This window comes from Pistacia vera, unplaced genomic scaffold (assembly GCF_008641045.1).
Source record: "Pistacia vera cultivar Batoury unplaced genomic scaffold, PisVer_v2 Contig904, whole genome shotgun sequence".
In the NCBI taxonomy this organism is placed as follows: Eukaryota; Viridiplantae; Streptophyta; class Magnoliopsida; order Sapindales; family Anacardiaceae; genus Pistacia; species Pistacia vera.
This window is the reverse complement of record NW_022196784.1, coordinates 172,839-197,215: the sequence shown is the minus strand read 5'-3', so window position 1 is coordinate 197,215 and position 24,377 is coordinate 172,839. Positions and strand designations below refer to the sequence as shown.

At 34.9% G+C, this 24,377-nt stretch overlaps 2 protein-coding genes and 1 pseudogene across 2 annotated transcripts; 2 read left to right on the top strand and 1 right to left on the bottom strand.

Annotated features, from left to right (window-relative positions):
* Positions 1-208: 208 nt before the first annotated feature.
* LOC116119750 lies at positions 209-14,732 on the bottom strand (annotated as a pseudogene).
* Positions 14,733-21,863: 7,131 nt separating this feature from the next.
* Positions 21,864-22,451, top strand: LOC116119749. The gene has a single exon (XM_031405681.1). It carries the CDS (start codon positions 21,864-21,866, stop codon positions 22,449-22,451), a length of 588 nt encoding a protein of 195 aa, XP_031261541.1.
* A 72-nt stretch (positions 22,452-22,523) lies between these two features.
* On the top strand, positions 22,524-23,084 carry LOC116119748 (zinc finger MYM-type protein 1-like). Its single transcript, XM_031405680.1, has one exon. The coding sequence runs from the start codon at positions 22,524-22,526 to the stop codon at positions 23,082-23,084; it is 561 nt and encodes a 186-aa protein (XP_031261540.1).
* The last annotated feature ends 1,293 nt before the right edge of the window (positions 23,085-24,377 follow it).

Genomic DNA, 24,377 nt, shown 5'->3' with positions numbered 1-24,377 from the left:
GATACAAAATAAACCCTTCAAACACGGTAGGCATTGTTTCCTACATTCAATGGCCCTCTAGTTTCTCCCTCTAATCCCAATAAATTAGGCCAGAGAGATTGGCTTAAAGGACTCTCACCACATACTTGCACTCCCATAATGGTTATTCTTTTCATAAACACCATGATCTTAAATATTCATTTAGGCATTGCTCTAAGGATCCAAGTGCCTATGGCTGTGCTCTAAGAATGAATTGGGGTGTAGAATGCAGCAATGGCACTCCAATGAAGGGTCCACCAGAATAGCCACTGACATTATAAAAACAAAACAAATATATTAGTGTCTATAATTTATGATGATAGGCTTATACACAAAATAAAGATAAATAGGAATAAGAATAAATGTGAATATATATTACTTGGTCATCCCAGGCTTTCTCCTTGTTGTAGATCACAGCAGCTCCGAAACTCCTAGCAGGTTGATGCCGGTGCCGGTGATGGGGATTGTGGCCAAGTAACCATGAACACAGCAAACCCAATGGGAGTGGTGCCAAACCTGATATTTTGGAAACAAAGAACTCAATCAAATATAATTAATTCAACCACAAAGGTCACTATTGTTGTCTACTCCTATGGTATGACTCTTATTATTCATTGAATCCAGTTGATGATCACCGATTATTAGTTTAGATTATAGTTTACAATATTATTCATGTTTAAAGTAATATCTTGTTGTAAGTGTAGTCCCCCCACAAATCAATAGCTTGGGTAAACAAAAAAGGCAAAGTCATCAAGAAAACGACCCATCCTAAAACAAAATCAATTACAGTTGATACATAAAAACATAACCATATTATCATTAAAAAAACATGAAATGACAAGAATCATATTTCACACTTTAAATTATTCAATAAATTATAATACCCAGTATAGAAGTATGGTAGGGAGGCCCTTATATCCTAAGGCTATACTTTTTTTTTTTTTTTTTTTTTGAGATATATATTTATATAATTCTGAAATTAAAGCTTAATTGAACTGCTTACAGGAACATGGGAGTCTCTGGCACTCCTCTTGGGATCAGTGGCGGAGAAGACAGTGTCAAAACAAAGTTTCCAATGATCTCCTCTCCCAATCCAGTGCCCTTGTTTAACCATCGCGAGCTCGTTGGCTCCGCCACCATACCTATTGTAGTATGACTTCTGGAATGCCTTGACCAAACACACACCACAGATGCTCCCAGCCACTGACCACCATGTACACCACTGCCCGGGATGAGTGACACTGCGACCTAAGAACAACCCGAATGTCACAGCCGGTTGATGTGTCCTCCTGGGCTAGTTAGAAATATACTTGCCACTGAGTAAATAAAAAATTATATCTCAACTTTGGCAGCTGAATATATATTAGACCAACATATATATTATAATTGATGTTCATAGAGTGCTTATTTTTTTGGCCGAAACATGAACTTTAAAACAAAATCTATTTAGCGATCTAATGGAAATTTTAATATATATTTTCTCTGGTCAAGAACTCAAATCCAGTAGAAATAGAATGCCATGGCTGTCAAAATACAGTTTCCGTTGTTGTACTTTTCTAAAGAGACAAAACTCCAAGAGTAAACACGAAAAATACATAGAAAACCAAATTTCTTTCATTTTCTAAGCAAACCAAACGAAAAGATTAAAATTTTTTTTTTTTTTTTTTGGGCTTGTTTAGAAGGTAGCATAGTGTTTTTTTTTTCGAATTGGAAGTTAAACTCACCAGAAATACCGGCGGTGCAGTAAACAAGAATGAAAATCATGCCACCAAAGGCCCAAGCAATACCAAGAACGCCAACACCACCACACTGATAGTGTTCAAGTTCTCATCAGTCTGGCTCTTGTAGCCATAACAGTCAAGACTGTATGTAGAAGAGAAGAGTCCAATGAACTCAGCAATACCAGCTCTATAAAAACGACCATTTGGTCAACTCCTCAACGTCGACAATGGTGCGGAGGTGGGTCATGGTAGTCTTTGCTGAGAACTCTCCTTGCTCAGCCCCTTCAACGTCTTTGCCATTTTTTTTAATCTGCAGCAACTAGATGAGCAGAAAGAAACAAGCAAGCTAGGCAAACGCTCTGTTGCAAGTTTCAGTGCAAAATTTGTGGATTGAGAAGGCTGTTTAGAGGGCTATTTATTGAAGAGTGAGAGAGAGAAGAGATGAATGAGTAGAGGGTATACATATTTTGACTAAATTAATCAGATAAATATTAGCCGTCCATAACCTTTGATTTTGATTATCTTTTATTTGAAGGTCCCACCATTATGAGCTCAACGTCTCTTATAAGTTTCTCTTTACATTCATTCTCTTCTTTCATAAAAACATTATTATTATTATTATTGTTTCATTTTTATAGTTTAAATTGATAATAAAATATTTCATGTTTGTGTCTTTAAACTCAAACGTTCAATTGTAAATTCACATGGTTAATGTTTTTGCAACGGCTATTCATTCATCGAAAAGAGAAAAGACAACAGTTGAATTACGTGGGATTGGCTATAGTCTAGAATGTGTGAGAAGTATCGTGAACTATCAATAATGAAAGTATGCATGAAAAGAAGCAAAAAAGGATCAACTATAATTATAGTCTTCCTCACTCAATTTTCAATCGGATTGGAGGGTCAAAGATGAATATAAAGCGAATTTTAATTTTATTTATATAATTTCCTTATGTTTTCCTTATATTTTCTTAAGCAAACTCAAAATTGTTTCAATTAGTTATACCCGTTAACACTTTTTTTAGTTTAGTTTATACATATAATAAGTTCGAGAAAGAAGAAAGGTATATGAACGTTGGTGATATATTTTTAATGAAGGAGAAATTAAAGCATTTATAAACATCTTAAATAAATAAATAAATATTTAGAAATGAACTATATGAGTTTTAAGTTAAAAGTATATGCTAATTAATTAAAGAGTTAAAAGACTTTTTGCCACCCAAATACTGGTTTAATGACACTTTTTCACTTACAAACTTTCAAAATATCATTTTATTACTCAAATTTATATTCCAACGGCAAACTAATAGTAAATTCAGTTTAGGTTGTTGGGGGTTTTTAAAGAGAGGAGGTCAATAAGTCTTTTGATGGTTGGAATTGATTAGAATTTTATTTGGAAGGATGGTTATACAAACCCTAATTGCTCGATTGTCGGCGATTGACAAGGTCAACAAGAGTAGGTTTGAGGGGTTTTTGTGAATGATAATCGAGGAAAAGAATGGTGGTGGTATGGAGTCATAATGATACCGAAATTAGAAATGAAATATATATTTAAGTAATAAAGAGACATTTTAAAAGTCTGTGGGGTAGAAAATGTCATTAAGTCATTATTTGGGTGAGAAAAAGTGGTTTACTCTTAATTAAATTCACAAATACAAACAAATTTTATTTAGTTGTACATTCCAACAATTCCCCCCTAAAGGTCCTTCATCCTTGAGTATTCTTTTTATATAAAACCAAAAAAGTCGTTGTTCATCCTTATAACTCCAGCACTCCATCCAGCTTAATTAATTAAACCCCCATTATCTTATATTATCCAGAAAAAAAAGAAAAGAAAAAACATAAACCATGATTAAACCACAAATAAATATTAAATTAATAATGGGATTATAATAAAATGAAAAAGTGTTGTCATATTTGTTGGCTGAAATCAGCTTTCCAGTTGAACTTATCTGGACGTTAACCTAAAACTAATTAAAGTTTTTATCATATCATTTGAAGTAGTGGTTATGGAGACGCTTCAATGATTAGGTAATAGGCTGTGCCAATTAAGCATTTTTCTTTTCATTTTCCCGGCAGCCCAACTAGATTACAACCTGTTATGTTCTTGTTTTCTTTCTCTTTTTAGTTTCCGAGGATCAAATGTTTATTTGAATACAATGATACATAATTAAATTATTTATTTTTATTTTAAAAATACTTTAATATATATAAAATATAGACAGAGTTGATTAGTTAACTGAGAGGCATGGTTTGATTGAGCTCTCTTATTATATTGAACACTGTTTGATTAACTTGAAAAAAAAAAAAAAATCCTATTTAAGCTAGAGATTCACAGACATTTTTTACTAATGAAGTCTCTATTTTCTCTAAAGTTGAAGTAATTTAATGTTTGTAACTATAGTTAGCAATTCAATCCAAATTAGGAATAATTTCAGCGAAAATACTATGTTTACAATCCAATCTCACAATCCTAACGTGATAATAATGTCTTGGGTGTGATGAAAGCTAACGTAACAACTGTTAACTCAGTTTTCACGTTGGGTTATAAGAGAAGATTGTAAGATTGAATTATAAGCGTAATATTACTTTAATTTCAGAGTTATAAGAGTAGTAATTTACAAGCAAAAGATTCATGTAATATAAATGGATGCATTCACTTAACAATTTCTCGTTGGACTTGGAATTGTTTTTTGTTATGACATTAACAATTTTGAAATCGATTTGTCTTTTAAAATTGCTTCATATTGTTGCTTTGATATGCAAATGTATTCAAAATATACCAAATTATTTGTGATCAATAGTCCAAACTGATGAAATTGATGTTCGATTTCTTTGAAAATTGTTAAATCAAAGAGAGAGAGAAAAAAAAAAAAAACTTTATTGTATTATAAAACCGACCATCCTCAAAATGTGGACCAGCTGTATATATTGCGATTTGTGAAATGGTGATGTATATATTGAACCGACCACCAGGCACCATCTCATTCACTCCAGGGCCTGTCAATTTACGTTCCAAAACGTTTACCTCGATTTAATAATAATAATTAATTCGATCTTTTTCTTTTTTTCCTTTTGTTCGTCTGGTGACTGAAACTCTGAAAGACTCTAGTTTTTGTTGTTTTCTTTGAGTTACGATTATGGCTGTAAAAGAACCACGTGTCGAGCATCAATGGTGGAAAAAATATATTAATTCTAAAGCAAAATTTTCTTCGTCTCGTGTTAATTGTGACCCGTGTCCGGTCGGCGGCTTTTTCTCGTATTAAAACAAGAATTAGGTCACATTAATTGCAGTGGATTCAAATAGAGGCGGCTGAATTCTAATTTAGAGTATTAGACTTATTGGAGCGAAAGCAATGTGGACAAACTGTCCTCTATCTAGTCCTATTATCACTGCATTATTTTCTTTATCTTCTTCATTGCTGATTTTATTCATAAAGCATCAAATATAATAAAATGAACCTGGATTTTTTTTTATCAAGATACTAAACTTGATTGATATGTATGAATTATACATATTTTGAATATATAAATCAACTGAATACAGCTTGAGAATAAAATAAACTTCTTGTTACAAAATCTCACGACAATTTAAGGTATCCGATTGACCTTAACATATTCGGATAAGATGGTTGCGTGATTATGAATAATCAAAAAGAGAAAAAATAAAACTAATGAAACTAAATGTCAAATGAAGATGGTTCGGCAAATTAAACTTCAAGCCTCCATCTACTGTTTCTTTTTAGAGTATCTGATTATAAAAATAAGTCCTCTTTAAAATTGCTAACCCCTTTACAATGATTTTGAGGGGGTTTATATAGTGTGTAAATGATAATAGTTAAGTAAATCTTGGGATAATGACTTGATTTTGGGAAGTCAATATCATCTTTGGTGTAGTTGGCATGCCAAGATCGTTAGGAGTCAATTCCGTGATATTCTCCTTAATTTTAAAGGATAACGCTTGTATAAAGAGATAAAGCTCATTCACAATTTGGAGGATAACTATTAGATAGTTCACTTTACTTCTAACACAACTCTGCTTCAATCTAATAATTGTCTCATAAATTATTCCAAGCTATAACTCACAGCAAGCTATTGCTTGCTCCGAGCTGGCCGTACATTCTCGCACAATAGAACTCACCAAATTTTGCGTGCCGGATATGATTCTTTTATCACCAATCTTATTTAATTTCAGTAGATATTATGCAGTTAATTAATTGATATATGTAGATATTGTGTGGTCTAAACATATATTTTTACAAAATATACCGTAGCTTTTATTAAAACAGATATGAATACATCAATATACACAAGTAGAAATGTTGAAAAAGATGAAAAAGACTAAAAGGAGTATCATCAAAGGATGAAACTAGTACACATATAATTTTAAGCATCCTTGTAATTAATTATTAATTCTATATATGTCCTGCAGGAAACTAACTAAATGGCTCCATTCATGTAGCCAAGTTATGTTTTTTAATAACAACACGAAAAACTTGGCCACCAAAACTGGATTTAATGAAAACCAGAACCACTAGCTAGTTCATCATCTTCTTCGTCGTCATATTCTTCCGCTCTCTCTTCTCTAATAGTCTCTAGTTTAGGAGCATTAGAACACTTCCGTGGGAAATTCAGAAGCGATGGCGCGACCTCAATCCAGGGCTTCATCGTACGTCTGAGCTCTTTTGCCATTGTAGTGAATATTAGAAAAACAACAAGGCGCCACACAGTAATGATGTTATTTTTTTTAATTTATGCTCTCCTTCTCCTAGATTTCAACCAGGTAAAGAGGGAGAGGTAGAATGAATTGTGAGATTGCCAAGCCAAAAGCAAACTTGCTTGAAAATCAATTTAATTTTAATGGGTATCTTGATGGAGTTTTTATATTGGATTGTTTAACTGATTTGATGTATTGTTAGTATAGAGAAAATTATGGACCAACTCTAGTTTTATAAAGGATGTAACAACATGTAAACCCAACAAGAAACTAACTTATTTTTATATAGTAAACGGTTTACATGATCTTGTCAACAATAGTACTTGGGAGGTTAAATATTTCAGGAAAAATTTTCAGGATTAAATAACCAAGATTAACAGAACCCGTTCAAAGGAATTATGCAGGTTAAAAGTTGGCGGAGATGAAGTCAATTATTTGGAGGGATGTCACATTTAACTAATCCCAATAAAATTGTTAGTTTTTCTTTTTTACTGTCATTCATTCCATGTAGTATACTTAACTTGCTATCCTTGAAGTTCAAGAGTGCTCGAATCAGGATAGAATCTTAATTTCTCTTGATCTGAGCTTTCTTGAGCTTTTAAAGATCTTATAGAACGTGTGTATTTTCATTTATTTATGTTTTAAATCTATTTGTTTATTTATATTTCTAGTCATAAATCCCTTAATAATATTCTAAATTGTTTTATTAAACATGTACTAGAATGTCTGAGAATTGAGTCTATACATGTTTGAGGTTGTTATGCCTCAAAAGTCACGCTTATGTCAGTCTAATAAATGTGCTGCCAAGCTCATATCTCTTCAAAGATATTCACACCAACTTTATCTCATTTCAAAGAGATGAATGGACGAGAGTCTTCCATGTGTCAACTCAACTTGCAAAACACTCATTACATTGAGTGTTTAGGTGTATAAATTGGCACTCCTCTTCCCGAAGAGGGGGGCTGGGCATATGAGAGCTAACCATAGATAAGAGCTCAATTCTTTCTCTCTTTAAACACGATATTTCTTCATCTTTGTATGCCTTACGGGAAAAATCATAGAAATAGTCAAAGATCAATAAAATAACAGTGGATGTAAGAGTCGCTTGTTGCATCCGAACCACTATAAAAACCCCTCTTGCCAATCTTTTATTTATGTTCTCTGCAATATATATAATCTCAGCTCCATAGTCAAATCTCATGGATCTATCCTGTGTGATTCCTAAGTCCGCTTAGCGCTTCTCACGTGCAAGTTGTTAGCGTCCAAAATCAAGCGTCAACAGTTTGGTGGCCCATGCAGGTCCGATTCTCAAGCCTGTGTCCAAGTTCCCTGATGGCATGCTCAGATCTCAAACCTGCGTCAGAATTCTCCAATCGTGTGGCTAGATCGCAGATCGCACACGTTAGAATTCTTCAATCGCGTGGCCGGATCGCACACATCAGAGTTCTTCGATCGTGTGGCCAGATCGCAAATTGCACGCCCATGCCGTCCTGATCCTCAACTTCAGATCGTTGATCTTTAGCTTCAAATCGCGTGTTCAGATCGCTGATCTCTTGTGCTCTTAAGTAGAGCTTGTTATGATCTCTCAGGTCGAGCTCGTTTTGACCTTTTCAGGTCGAGCTCCTTTTGACCTCTAAGATTGAGGTCGTTTTGCTCATTGAGTTCATTTTGACCTCTCAGGTCGATGTCGTTTTGACCTCTCAAGTTGAGCTTGTTTTGCTCATTGAGTTCGTTTTGACCTCTCAAATTGAGCTCGTTTTGACCTCTCAAGTCGAGGTCGTTTTGATCTCTCAGGCAATGTTTTAAAACCCGGCCCGGCCCGGCCGGTTGAACCGGTTGAACCGGGACCCGGCCAGACAGTCGGGTCAGGTGAGCTTTATAACCGGTAGAATACTTTTGTCCAGTTTGACCCGCGGTTGGACCGGGGTTCTATAGCACCCGCCGGTCCAACCGGTGACTTTAATGAAGGCCGGGTCATGCACATTAATACAAACAAAATTTAAAAAATTAAAATATTAAATTTAATAAATATAAAACAGTAAACTTGACTTGTCTTCACTTATACAGTATCAATATTTCCCCCCATTTTGACATTTTCACGCAACTTCTTCCCTCTCTTTCGTCTGAAAACTCTGAAAACCATTTGCATTTTCAATTTTTTTCATCATCCACGAGTCTCTCCTTCACCAGTTCATCTTCGAATCTCGTCACATTAGCCTTCACCGTCAACTGTATAGCTCGTCGTCAGCTGGGCTGCTGGGTACCGCACGATCTGTTCTCAGTCCTCTCTTCACCGTCGATCTGCTCTGTTCTTCCGTCACCGTCGATCAAGAAGCTACACCGTCGTTGTCATCTTCTTCTTGCTCAGGAACTGACGAACTGTGGGCAGTTGCGTTCTCTTCTTCTCTTCTGCAATCTGCAGTTCTGCTCAGTGTTTAGTACTTCAGTCTTCAACTGTTCATCTGTCGCCGTTGAGCTCCACCTCTCCAACGGTCAACGGCAGCTCGTCTTCAGTCTTCACCAACACCAGGTATTGATTTGTATTTTCATTTTTAGTTTTTTAGAATGTTTATACTTTACTTTATAGTTTATAGTTTGTAGTTTATACTTTATAGTTTATAACTTTGCAAGTTTGCAGTTTATATTGCCGTTGATTGACTTCATTTGTGGTGCTGAATCTGCTGATGTAAAGTGAAGTTGAAGTGTTGATTGTTGAACACATGTTAATAATTTGAAGTTTTGAACCCCAAATAAGAGTTGTACCGAGACAAGTTTTAGCCAATTGTTCCACATTATTTCCTTGCCCTTGTTTGATTCAAAACACTTATACTCATTAAAAAGTCTGTAATAATTGAATTATAAAATACTGCAACTAAAATGCTAACGAGTGGTGATGATTAGTGACCCTAAACCTAAAGGACAATCTAGCTTGCTTTTCAGATTTTAAATAGGGTTATATGGATAATGGATTTGTATTATTGATTCTTCTATTGATATCAGTTTCTTCTATTGATTTTAAATAGGGGTATATGGACTTGTTAATTTTAAATAAGGGTATATGGACTTGTAAGTGTAAGTTCGTTTGTTTTAGTTCAGTCAGTTCACTACATTAGCTTACAATATTTTTGATGTTACAAACTACAGCCTGTCGGTTGAGATGTCATCACTGGGGTCTTGTCAACAATCTGCTTCCATGGATGTTTCACAAACTTTTCGAGGAAGAAATGATATGCATGGGCACATGTTAATGAGAGCGTGGATGAAAATGGGAAGAAGATATTAACATGTCTTTACTGTGGCAAGATAATTAGAGGTGGAGGAATTTATCGAGTGAAATTGCATCTAGCGGGTATAAAGGAGAAGTTGGAAAGTGCCCTAAAGTTCCTTTCGATGTTAAATTCAAGATTGGAGAAGCACTAAATGAATTGGGGCCAAGAATAAGCAAAAAGTTGAACTTCGTAAGAATGTCAATCCTTATGGAGCTAGTGTACAACAAGAAGAGGGGTGATATGTTAGATGAGATCAAGATTGTGTGAAGAGGTTTCTCCATGTCCCCTCCAACTCCAACTTCAAGTTCAAGCTATAGAGAAAAAAAATCTATTGGGATAGGTGCTATTTTGCTCCGAGGACTAAGGCTAGGTCTCAGCCCTCAATTAGGAGTGTTTTAGCTGGAAAAGAAGCTAAGTGAGAGCGACAGGCTGTTGCCAGGTTTATTTTATGATTCTTGCATTCCAACTAATGTTATAATTCAATTATTTTCAAACTATGGTGGATCTATAGCTGCTATTGGTCCTGGGTATAAAATCCCAACTTATCATATTTGCGTGTAAATTTATTGAAGTGCAAGGAAGATGCAATTACTTGTTGATAGTTACAAGAAACTTGGGAGGATGTTGGATGTACTTTAATGGCTGATGGTTGGACGGATAATTCACATAGGTCGTTGATTAATTTCCTAGTATACTGTCCTAAAGAGTGTGTTTTGTGAATCAGTGGATGCTTCAGATGTTGTAAAGATGCTACAACATTATGAGCTTGTTTGAGGAAATAGCTTTATGGGTTGGACCAAACAATATGTCCATCTTGTCACTGACAATGGAGCAAATTATAAAGCGGCTGGAAAGTTGTTGACTGACAAATATAGCAGTATTACTTGGTCTCCTTGTGCGCACATTGCATTAATTTGACGTTGAAAGACATAGCTGAGATGAGTCATATGTCAACCTTTCGACCGTGCTCTGAGGTTACAAAGTCTGTGTATAATCTTCATTTGTGCTAGCTTTGCTGAGGAAAAACAGGTTATATACTTTTACTTCATTGTTTATATTTTACATTGTCAAGACATATTATATATGACACTTTTTAATAATTTATTAAGTACTAACATCTAGTGCTATCACTGAATAGGGTTGGACAGAAATTATACGCCCAAGTGCACCCGTTTTGCCACTACTTTCATTGCATTGAGCAGCCTACATCAGCACAACATGACTTGCAATCTACAGTGACAGATAGAACTTTTGTGGAGTCTCGATATGCAAAAACTAATAAAGGCAAAGCCTTTATTTCCATAGTTCTAGATAACCGGTTCTGGATGACATTGGTATAATTCTAAAGTTGTGAATCCATTGATGCGTATGCTCCGGATTGGACTCAGATGAGAGGCCTTCAATAGATATTTGTATAGTGGCATGTACAGAATGAGGATGGGTATCAAGAAGCTATTTAAGAACAAGAAAATTTGTACAAGCCTTATACAACTTATTAAGATGCGTTGATAGGATGTGCGCCGTGATATTCATGCAGCAGCATACTATTTGAATCCTGCTTTCAAATATGACGAAGATACTTTTTCCAAAAAACCTGAGGTCATGCATGGTTTTCTTGACACTATTGACAATAAAGCAGTGCTTCAAAATGAGCAGACAAGTTACTGGAGGAGAGTATTATATCGGACTGTCTGGAAAGTTTTTCTCGTGAGCTTGCTCTTCAAACTTGCAAACACACGGCGGCGGTATGTAATAGTTATTAACTTTTTAAGTTTAATTTTTAAGTTATGAAATTTGTTCATTCTAATGTAATTTATATTTTGTTCTCAATTAGATGAATGGTGGAGGCATTTGGCTTTAGTGCTCCAAATTTGCAAAAGTTTGCAATCAAAATTCTAAGTCAACTTCGCCTCTTCCGGATGTGAGCGAATTGGAGTGTTTTTGAACGCATACATACTAAAAAGCGGAACAGATTGGAGCATCCACGGTTGAATGATTTGGTTTTCACTCATTATAACTTGCGTTTGCAAAATAGTATAAGCCTTTCTTCTTTTTTTATTTTTATTGATGTCTTTCTTGGTCATGATTTGAATATTTTCTTCTATTTCAGGAGTTGTTACAAGAAAATACATATGATCCTATTGATTATAGAGTATTGATAAAACGAATGTGGCTAGTTTGAGGAAGAGGATGTGGTGAGCTTAATATGAAGAATTGGAACAATCATTATATGGAAGGAGCTTTCCTATAGATGGTGTTGAATCTGGTGATCACCTTGTAACGCCCCACTTGAGGTACGTTGTTATTGTTTCCTCTTTCGCCCTTAATCGAGTTGTTTGTTGTTATATTTGTTTGTTTGAGTGTTATTTGATTGTTGCCCTGAATTTTGGTTGAAAATAGAAATTTGAGTGTACCAAGCTTCGCCGGGCGAAGAAGAATCTTCGCCGCGGCGAAGATGGGTTGAACCAGGTGAAACTCTCTGACAGTTTCGCCGCGGCGACAAAGGTTTCTTCGCCGCGCGACGGCCGAATTTCATGTTGGTTGAGTTTTAGACTTTTCTTCCCTAAGGACAATTTGACCCTTCTACCCCTAATTAGCAGGAAAAGTGGGTGAATTGTAAGGTTTTACATGGAGAATATGTTGATATGGGGTGAGTTTGTAATGAATCAAAGGATATATGAATCCCAAAATAGAACAGGGCAAATGGATGAGTGTGTTTTTATTTCATTACAAGAAATTAGAATCAAAAACCCTTCATTTCTTCTTCTCAAAAACGTGACTCTTCATTCTTCTCCTCTCAATTTCTCTTTTCTTTTGATCAAGGTTTTTCAAGGTTTTGAGTGATTTTGGGGTAGAAAAGCAACCTAACTTCCTAAGGTAAGGATTTCTCTTAAGTTTTGTTATTTGGGAGTTTTAACCATATTTGAGTTTGAGGGTTTTCATTCTTTTGTTTAGATTTGAGGAGTTATCAAGCTAAACGTGAAAGGAAGAAGATTGGTGATCTCTCCATAGCAAGTAAGTAAAACCCAACCCAAGTTGAGATTCATGAAATTTCTTGATTAGGGTTTTGATAGAAATGGTGTATGTATGTGATGTGCATGTAATATGCCATGTATGGAGTATTAAATGGAAATTTCTATGCTTTGTGAATGTTCTACCTTGCAAATTTGAGAAATGAGTGTTGGTTTGGCAAGGTAGTTGAGATGAAATTTAAGGGTATTATGAATCCCCTTTTTGGAAGTGTTTTCTATGGCATTTTTTGTGGCTTTGTAAAGGGGTTTTCCCCATTTTGGATGGTTAGGAAAAGTTTTAGATTCATGACTATGAGATAGTTTTATATGCACATGAGTTGTTTGATGAAATGCCTAATAGAGGTTGAGTGGTAGTAATGAACCTTAATTCTTGCAACATTGCATGTTGGCATTTCACAAGTGCATTAGTAGAGATGAATCATCCATGTGCATTGTTATATGCATTGAAAAGTACCTAAGAAAGAGTAGAAAACTTTGTGTATGAAATACCCTATATAGAGAGCTTAGGGGTAAAATTACTCTAAGGGTAGAGAGCATTGAAAAATGCTACAATAGAATGAGTTAAAGAGTAGTATAGTTGGATGAGCTTTGTGATCCACCCGACCGTTATGGGAATCGGATTGATGCTTTGTGATCATCATCCGATAGCCTTAGAAGATGGGTCGATACTTAGTATCGTCACCCAATGAGTAAGAAATGGGTAGATGCTTTGTGACCACTACCCGATAGTTAAGAGATATGAGGTTGATGCTTTGTGATCATCACCAATGGCTAGTAGAAGCGGGTGATGCTTTGTGATCATCACCCGATAGTGACTAGAGATGGGTAAATGCTTGGTGATCATTACCCAAAATTCATGAAGAAACGGTAGGTGCTAGGTGATCTCCACCGATAGTTAGGAGGAACCGAGTTGGTCGTTTGTGATCCTCACTCGTAGTCACTAAGATAGGTTGGTACTGTGTGAATTCCACCCGATAGCCATAGAGAGTGAAATGGTGCTGTGTGAACGCCATTCGGCCGAACCTCCGTAAGATGAGGTCATGTTATTAGAAACAGAAATGAAACAGAATTAGAAAAGGAAAGAATTAAGAGTCACACACGGGGACAGACAGTTAGAGAGTTTTTACTTACTGAGCATTATTTGTGCTCACCCCTTATTTTCCTTTGTGGATGCAGGTTCTAGGTGTTGATGCGGTTGGAGGGGCGTCGGCGCGCGAGGAGCAATAGCTACACGTTCCCCTATTTTGTCTTTTAAAATGCACTTTTGTAAACAGTAACCTTTGTGTATAAAAACATGTGAATTGTAATGAAAAGAAACATTTTGGCCCAATTTTCCATTGTTAATTGCATGCATTGTACTATTTTTCAGTAGGTGTTACACACCTTTCTTTTATGACTCAGCGATGCTTCAGAAGGTTATTTACAATTTTATAAATCCATTTCAATTTTGGTATTATCTAGTTTATATTCAATTAGTTTAAATGGGAAAATTTAACTTATGGTTTTCCTTTTTTGCTAGAATTTTTTGTAGATGATGTCGCCGATGTTAATAATGATGACGATCCTCTATCAGGTGGTGTGTGAATTATGAATTGTGAATTTTAATTGAGGATGGAATGATGGATTGAAGACCATTCGGTGAAGATCATTTTTGGTTAGAATGTTGAAGTGTTGATTTGGAAGTTGAAAACTTGAAAGTTGAAAGTTGAAACAACTATTATGTGATTTTTGATTTTTCTTCATTTATCTTGTTAGTTTGATTTGAAATTTGTTGTATTATTGATGTAATGGTGTATGATAATGCTTTGTTAAGGAGTTTTTATACTAGAATTTATGATTTGGAGCAAAATCTGGGAAATACAGGTTCTGTGAACAGTATTTTTGTGACGTCATCATGCTGACGTCAGCATGATGACATCACCAGTTGAACCAACTGGTTCAACCGGTTCAACCGGTCAACCTGGTACCCGGCCATCTTGTCGGGTTTTGTCCCGGGTTGGTTTTTAAAACATTGCTCTCAGGTCAAGGTCGTTTTGACCTCTCAGGTCAAAGTCATTTTGACCTCTTAGATTGAGGTTGTTTTGCTCATTGAGCTTGTTTTGACCTCAGGTTGAGCTCGTTTTGACCTCTCAGGTTGAGCTCGTTTTGACCTCTCAGGTTGAGCTCGTTTTGCTCAGGTTGAGCTCGTTTTGCTCAGATTGAGCTCGTTTAGCTCAAGTTTAGCTCGTTTAGTTCAGATTGAGCTCGTTTTGCTCAAGTTGAGCTCGTTTTGCTCAGATCGAGCTTGTTATGCTTTCAGGTAGTGCTCCTAACAGATTTCAGGTCGTGCTCCTAATAGATTTCAGGTCGAGCTCCTAATAGATCGCGATAAGCTCCTAGCTCTCAGCACTTGATCGCTCCAAGAATAGTTCGAGCTCTTTAGTTCGAGATTACAGCCATTCAGATCAAAGACTTGAGTTTCTGAAGCGCGATTACACACTTCAAAAACTGGGGGGCTTCTGTTATGCCTCAAAAGTCACGTTTATGTCAGCATAATAAATGTGCTATCAAGCCCATATCTCCTCAAAGATATTCACACCAACTTTATCTCATTTCAAAGAGATGAATGGACGAGAGTCTTCCATGTGTCAAGTCAACTTGCAAAACACTCATTACAATGAGTGTTTAGGTGTATAAATTGGCACTCCTCTTCCCGAAGAAGGGGGCTAGGCATATGAGAGCTAACCATAGATAAGAGCTCAATTCTTTCTTTCTGTAAACACAGTATTTCTTCATCTTTGTATGCCTTACGGGAAAATTCATAGAAATAGTCAGAGATCAATAAAATAACAGTGGATGTAGGAGTCGCTTCCTTAGCATCCGAACCACTTTAAAAACGTGTCTCATTGCATTTACTCTCATTATCCTTCATATTCACGTGTGTCTTCTGAGCTAGCTCAGTATTTCACACGTGCATTTAGTTAGTGTAAAAATCACGTATCAAAATTTGGCTATAGAAGGTGGGCAATGTGACATAAAGAAGGATTTGCACGGATAATCCCACCAACTCACAGATTCAGTGATGATTGCCTTAATCCATCCTACTATAAATTGAGAGTCCTCACTCATTCAAGGGATTCGCATATTTTACTCTTGATTAGCTATTCTCTCTATAATACAAAAGCTTTCTCTTTCTTGTACCATCATTTGTAAGTCAGTCAACTCATGCGACCTGACCTCTATCATTAATAATATAACAGTGGACGTAGGACTTGCTTCCTTAGTATCCGAACCACTTTAAAAACGCTTGTCTCATTGCATTTACTCTCATTATCCTTCATATTCACGTGTGTCTTATGGGCCAGCTCAGCATTTCACACGTGCGTTTAGTTAGTGTAAAAATCACTCATCAACAGAGGTTCATCAAGGTAATAAATAAAAGATAAACAGTTTGCTCGAAAGATTGACATATTGGAGACCACAATTAGATCCGGTGAAAATAGTACCATCAGTAATCACTATATATAATTGGAGGTTAAACAAATTAACTGATAAATTTCGACTCTATAATTAAATGACATTTTCCAGTCGATCTAGAGCAGCTAGCAAGATCTATAGACTTAAAACATTAAAACACTGAACTCCTTTATTGAACTACAAGTACAGGTTAATTTTTTATTTTTTATTTTTTTTTATGATCTAGGATGTCCAAACTAATTTATGCGTACCTCAATCAATCTCCTAAAATCTTGGAACTACCAGTCAGATAAGAGTTTTAATGGCCACTTTTATTAGAAACTAAAAAGGGACTCGAACTTAGGACCTCTTAAGTAATACACCCAAGAGTCTTTATCGAACTACTCGGCCTATGCATTAAACTTGGCCTAAATTAGTTGGCTCGAGTATTAGACTCTACTTTTAAATGAATCGAATTGATTAAATCGCCGCAACGTATTTACTTTTATTAATCATTTAAATGCTTAAATGGACGAAGAACAATAACATTCCCTCACAATCACAATTTGTTAAAAAATAATAATAATAATTAAAAAAGAAAACTGTAATTACAGAAAAATTGAGGAAAGTGATTTCAGAGAGAGATTAGACATGCGAATACAGAATATATGTATGTTAAATTAAGTTTAATTTTATGTATAAATTACATAAGTAGAATACAGATGTGACCAGATTAGAGTTAAATCATGAAACTAGTACACATACTCCAGACCATCGATCTCTGATAATTCTGTATCATTTCCCATTGGGAGATTGAATGAACGAGTATTTACGTCACCCAGTTCTCGGGAGCAGGGACATTTACAATAATAGAATTGTCACTAAAAGACTGCCCTAGCAAAAAAAAAAAAATAAATAAAAATAATAATAATAATAAAATACTCATTTACTCATCGTCCTCCTCTTCAAACTCTTCGGCTTTCTCTTCTTCTTTTATAGTCTCTAGTTTTGGAGGATTTGAATACTTCAATGGGAAATGGTCAAAAAGCGAGGGAGCCACCTCAATCCAGGGCTTCATTGTGTGTCTCAGTTCCTTTGCCATTTTATCAAGTTTCTTCTGCGTTTTTTTTTTTTTTTTTTAAATTAAATGGTCTCTCTTCCTCCTAGGCTTTATCACCTGAGAAAGAGAGTGCTGCGATAGATACTTTAGATAAACAAATGCAATGGCGAAAAACTTTACAAATTTCAGAGACGAATTGGTTTGGAATTGTTTGATTGAAGTCTGAAGAGGGTATCGATAGTCTCAGGTTTTATATAGAGTTTATTATGGCTTGCAGAGTAACAGCCAGGAGAAAATTACGGACCGAATCTAGTTTAATTAAGCATCTGTATCAACATAGACACCTGACAACCATACTCGTAACTCTAAAATTTGAGAGGTGGAGAAAAATGTTGTTGAATGTTAACAATGGCTAGAAATTAATATGGCTGCGAGGTTTTTGGATACAATATGTATTGATATAAATAAAAATAGAGTTATTTATTTTCAGTATATTTATTTTTGGCCAACCAAAATGAACAAAATCCAAGTGCAAGGTAAAATGAACAAAAATCAGAAAGGTTTGTTAGGTTACTTATTGCATTTTCTCATTTATTCACTTTCACTTGATTTCAATAATTAGGTAATAGTTTTTATTTATACGTAAATTTATTGGTTCATGGGATAAGTGATATGATATCTGCAAAATTTTCTTAAATACAATTTTGGTCTCAAAAAATACCAAATCAAAATACAAAAGGGAAGTAGAGAGAACTAAAACCAAGAGATTTAACCCAAGGGATTGGCCTAGCGATCATGGAGGTTTGCTTCATTCATTGAATTTCTAGGTTCAAACATTGGGGTCACCTATCACATTGTAATTTATCTGGTTTTTTGCACTTGTACAGTATTCAATGGACCCTAGGGATTAATTGAGGTACGCGTAAACTGGCTAGTTATAAAAAAATAAAAATAAATAAAATGGGTTAATTTCTGAACTTTATTGTCGAGATAAACAAATTTAATGTTTTCCATAGACTAATGTGTAGTTCAACCTAAGAAAAATTTATAGGAAGAGTTAAAGTGAGTTATGGTCGAGGCTTTATTTAATGAGTTGAAATTAAATTTACAATTTCAATCTATTTTACGTTTTACAATAATTATCTATGTTGGTTACCAAAAAAGAAATTTATCTATGTTTTAAAACCCGACCTGGCCGGTTCAACAGAGACCCAGGGCCCTCACTTGGCAGGTTTTCAATTTTGACTGTTCATGACAAACCCTAGAGATTAGGAAGACGATTGGCAAACAAATGGTGAATGGGATGTTGGGGCTTTTGAAGAGTAAAAGCAGGTGAGTCGAAAGGTGGCAACGGAGGTGATTTTTGGTGAGTGAAACGACCGAAAATCGCAAAAATCGATCATCAGAAATAGTCGATTGTTGCAGGCAATTGGCGAGGCGAACGAGGTGGGGTGAGATGGTTTTTGTTCAGGAGACAGAAGGAAATGTTTTCGTGGTGATGGGGTGTGTTGTCGACATCAAAAATAGGCCCAATTTGGCCTGGGTTGTTGACGCCGATAGTGTAACTTGGGGTGTTTTTGTAAGATTTCAAACTTAAGAGTATTTTTGTTTGATTTCAAACCTTTATACATGGTGACGTCACTTGTTTGACCCACTGGTCAAACCGGTTCAACCAATCAACCCAAGACTCGGCCACCTTGCCGGGTTTCACCCTGAGATGGGTTTTAAAACGTTGATAGTTAATTCATTCCAAAATTGATATCTTAAGTACTAAGTTATTATGTGTGATATTGACACATAAATAACATATCAATGTATTGAATAAAACGATATGGTGACACAATTTAAAATAAATATTAGGTTAATAGCATTACTCTTATCTTTTAACGGTTATGACACAGTCTAGAATAAATTGAAGTGAATTTTAAAAAGTTTGCTTTCATTAGGCTCAACGCCCAAGGATCCCACTAAGTCAGTGGGTCTGATGTGAATGAAATTTTCTGTTCAATTAAAAGTTTAATTTAAATTTTGCTTCTGCAACAAGTCTAGGCCAATTAAATATTTCATAATGCAAGCCAATTAATTGCACCGAAGAAAGTTATTGCAAATATATCACAAAAAGCTGCAATGCTTTTGTGGGTGCATGCAGGGAGGTGGTAAGAGAGAAATTAGAGATACCGACCATAGGTGAAGCGAATTAGATAATGTATGACATTGACATTTAAACAAGAAGAAGATGAATTAGATAATGTATAACATTGATATTAACAATTACAATATGATCAAAGTGAGGAAATTGGACGGCTCTATTGTCTCCACCAAAGTCCTCTTTCGGACAGGGACACAAAACTAGGCCATAAAATCAGCCCTAACTAAAGCCATTATCAATTTAATCTTCCTGTTCCTCCTCTTCATATTCTTCTCTAATCGTTTCCAGTTTTGGAGCATTAGAAGCAATCCGCGGCAACCCAGTAAGAGGTGGCGCCACCTCAATCCAAGGCTTCATCACATGTCGAAGATCTCTTGCCATTCCTTTGATGGTTGTTTGACAAACAGAAGTAAATGTTTAGAAGTTACTCTCTCTCTCTTGGCTTCACCTAAGAAAGAGAGAGGTGGAATGCGTTCTAAGATATGGAATTAAAGGGAACCATTCAGGGGATTTTATATGGAATTTATCATGCCTTGAAGGACAAAGTCATACAGCCAAGAGAAATTTATGGATCTACTTTAGTTCGAGGGTAAATAAAGAGAACAGTTACACTAACATCAATAAAACGAGCGGATGGGAAAAATCTTGTTAATAATACCACTTGGTCAATGCTTGACTTTGGCACGTTCCCAAATTATAAAATTAGAAAGAGACTTTATCCACGCGGGTTTGGTTTAACTATGTCTAGACCCTCTTGAATTTAACGAACGATTAAGTAAAAGATTCCTGTTCAAAAAGCAAACTACCCTTATTTGGATATCTCAATACCTTAAAATACAAGACTTGAACCTAGTGGCCCTAAACCCAAAGGGCCGTTTGGTTGGGGTTATATGAAATTACTAAAATAATATCATTTTATATTACTGGATTATCACGTTTGGTTGTTAACTAATATAAGATTCCAGTATTATATCAATAGTAATTATTATTGGTAATGTTGAAGATAATCTACTCTATTTTTTTAGTTATTATAAGATTACTTGGTAAACTTATTTTTGTTATAATTTTATCACTTATTAATAAAAAATTTGGACAATAATGCCCTTGTTTTAAAATCAATTTACATTAATCCACAATTACAATTTTACCATTGTTTAATTAAGTTTTTAGACAATAATGCCCTTATATTTAAAACAAATTACAGATCACCACTGTCATCTAGCCACCATCGTCGGCAGCTGGCCAACCAACGCCACCTGTTGAGATTGTGGAGCCAAATTCAATCCAAATTAAAGTTGGATTAGGACATGGGTTTTCCTAATTTGTGTTTAAGTAGAATTGTTTTCTTTTAGGAATACAATTGGAAATAGGATTATAATTGTATTAGGAACTAAAATATAATTCCCATTAAGATATGAGATTTGAGTCCTATTAAGAATTGTGTCCCATATATTACCTATAAAAAATGGTTAAATCCTAGAGTTGGAAAACACAAATTGAATAAAAGACAAAACCACAATCAGAGTGAGAGCCACCAAATAGGGTTTAGTGAGTAAGTCAATTTGTGAGGCTTAAGAGACTCTTGTAATTTTTCTTCTTCTTCATAGTGAAATTCCGCAGCGGCAAAATAGACGTAGCTCTCATACAGAGAGTGAACCAATATAAATCTTGTGTTTGTGTGTGGTTATTTTGTGTCATTTGTTCGCATTATTTTTTGCTTTCAAGGATTTAGGATTTACTAGTATTCAGGGGCGGATCCAAAGTGTCCCACCCTCAATTTAAAAAAAAATAATAATTAAATACATTATTCTATTTACTTGGACTTTGGCCCACCCTTAATTTTTATTGTCAAATATTAAAAAATTATGGCCCACTCTCAATTTTAGAACTAAAAGTCTTGGCCCACTCTCCCATTTATACTAAAAAACTTGCTCACCGCCCACCTTCAATTTTTTACTGAAACTTGTAAAATTAGAATCTTCCTTTGCAGTTGCAATTTGCAAACCCTCAGTAAGTTAGTGCGGTGGTCGCTCGCATCTTCCACAACTCCTGTGGTGGATTGGTGCTCTCCCTAATTCTTCTTCAACAAAATTCTATCAGTTAATTTCTCTCTGATTAGTATTTTTTTCTTTGTGTATAGTGCCTTTTTGTTATTTGTGTGTATTAGTATAATAGCATTGTGCATTGAATTTTTTATTGAGAAAACTTTTAGGAAAAAAGGAGAAGTTTTTAGATGCCAATATTTTGTGATAGGTAAATGATTGTTTTGTGGTCTCAAAATTTGGAAGAAAAATAATATATAGAAATAGAAATATAGATAGAATCAAGGAGGGTTTTATTTTTATGTATTTTTTAATTTTTTAAGTTGGAAAATCTAGAATTTCTATAGTTATTCTAGAATTCAATTCGTGAGTTAATTTATTTCTTTGTATTTATATATTTTTATTTCTTTGTATTTAGATATGGAAACATATTTTAAAAGAAAGTCAATTGTTGAGACATCTCAACTTTGTTCTGGTGTCAATGATCATGAAAACCAACATTTTTCAAAGAAAAATTGCTTCAAAGTTGACTTGGAAAATCTTCCTTTTGATCCTAGATTTCGACCAAGAATTACGTTTTATCATCCTAATGTTCGAGACCAAGTCAGAATGCGTTATCTACAGAAGAGTCCTTGTCAACCTTGCAACCATAAGTTTCCTAAATCAAAATCTGGTGATCATGAACAGAGTTTCCAACATTCTTGGTTTGACAAATATCCTTACTGGTTGGAATATAGTGTTGAGAATGTTGCTGTATATTGTTTATGTTGTTATCTTTTCAAACCAGAAAAAGGTGAGCAAAGTGGTTGTGATTCTTTTGTTCTTGATGGGTTTCGCAATTGGAAAAGACTTGAAAAATTTAAATATCATATTGGAGGTCCTAACAGCTATCATAATCAAGCTGTGAAAAATTGTCCAGCTTTGATGAACCATAAGCAGCATGTAAGTACAATTATTAATAAGAAATCTGACAAACAACGAGAAGATTATCGTATTCGGTTGAAATGATCAATTTCTGCTAGTTGGTTTCTTCTTCGGCAAGGATTGCCTTTTCGTGGCCATGATGAGTATGTTAATTCAATGAATCGGGGAAACTTTCTTGAACTTTTACACTATACAGCTGAGCAAAATGAAGAATATAGATTAGTAGCATTGGAGAATGCTCCTGGACATGATAAATTGATTGCTCCTAGTATCCAAAAAGATATAATCAATGCATTTGCAGTTGAAACCGTCAACAAACTAATTAGTGATCTTGGAGATGCTTCTTTTTCTATACTAGTTGATGAAGCTCGTGATGGATCCAACAAAGAGCAAATGGCAATTATCTTACGTTATGTAAATAAAAGAGGATGTGTTGTTGAGTGTCTATTGAGCATTATGCATGTCACGGATACGACTGCTTTGTCACTAAAGATGGGAATCAAAACATTGTTCTCTAAATACAATTTGAGCATATCAAGATTATGTGGACAAGGTTATGATTGTGCAAGTAATATACGAGGTCAGTTTAATGGGTTAAAAGCACTTATATTGAAAGATAATGAATATGCCTTCTATGTTCATTGTTTTGCTCACCAACTTCAATTGGCACTTGTATCTGTGGCAAAAAAGGAACAAATATTAAGAGACTTTTTTTGAAAGTTTTTTGTGTGATAAATATTGTTGGATGGTCACCTACACATGGGGATCTTCTTTATGAGAAACAAGCATTGAAGGTGAAAAAAGCTATTGAAAGTGGTGAGCTTTCAACAGGGCAAGGTCTTAATCAAGTTACTAGTCTTAAGCGACTAGGGGAAACATGGTGGGGTCACATTATGGGACTTTATTGAGCTTGATTAATTTTTTTTTCATCTATTATTGAAGTGCTTGAGGATCTTACTGAAAATTCTGATAATAGAGTTGAAGCAAGTGATTTGGTGGATTATATGACTTCTTTTGATTTTTCTTTTAACCTGCACATGATGAAAAACATTTTGGGAATCACATTTGAATTTTCACAAGCATTACAAAGGAATGATCAAGATAGTATAAATGCTATGTCTTTGGTCCACTTGTCAAAAAGAAGATTATTGTTGATAAGAAATAACGGATGGCATAATCTACTTGATGAAGTTTCTCATTTTTGCATTGCTCATAATATAGATATGCTAAATATGCAAGAGAAATTTGTTGCATGAGGGAGATTGCGGCGTAATGTTCAAGAGATGACAAATTTATTTCATTATCGTGTTGAGTTGTTCTATGCCATAATAGAATTGCAACTATCAAATCTTAATAGTCATTTTAATGAAGGTAATACAAAATTACTTATTTGCATGGCCTCCCTAAATCCAAGTGATTGCTTTCAAGTATTTGATAAGGGAAAATTAGTTTGTTTTGCTCAATTTTATCCACTTGAATTTTCTTCTACTGATCTTATGGCACTTGAACTTCAACTTGATAATTACATTGATGATATGCACTCAAATATTGATTTTCAAAACTAAATGATATTACCAGTCTTGCTCAAAAAATGGTTGAAAAGAAGGAGCATCTTATTTACTCATTGGTATATTTGCTCATTACATTAGCTTTAACCTTACCAGTTGCAACTGCAAGTGTAGAAAGGGCATTTTCTGCTATGAAAATTATGAAGACTCATTTACGCAATCAGATGAGAGATCAATTCTTGAATGATAGCCTAATTCCATATGTTGAGAAAGATATATTTGACAGTGTTGATAAAGAGATGGTCATGCAACGATTCCTCAATATGAAGCCCTGCCGAGGACAATAGTAAATGTAATTTTTTTTTTTTGTGTGTGACAATATTGACTGGAAAAATAGAATACGAATGTTATATACAATTGATTTTTATTTGGCCCACCCTAGTAAAAATTTCTGGATCTGCCCTGTTAGTATTCAATTAAATCCCCCCAACAACTGGTATCA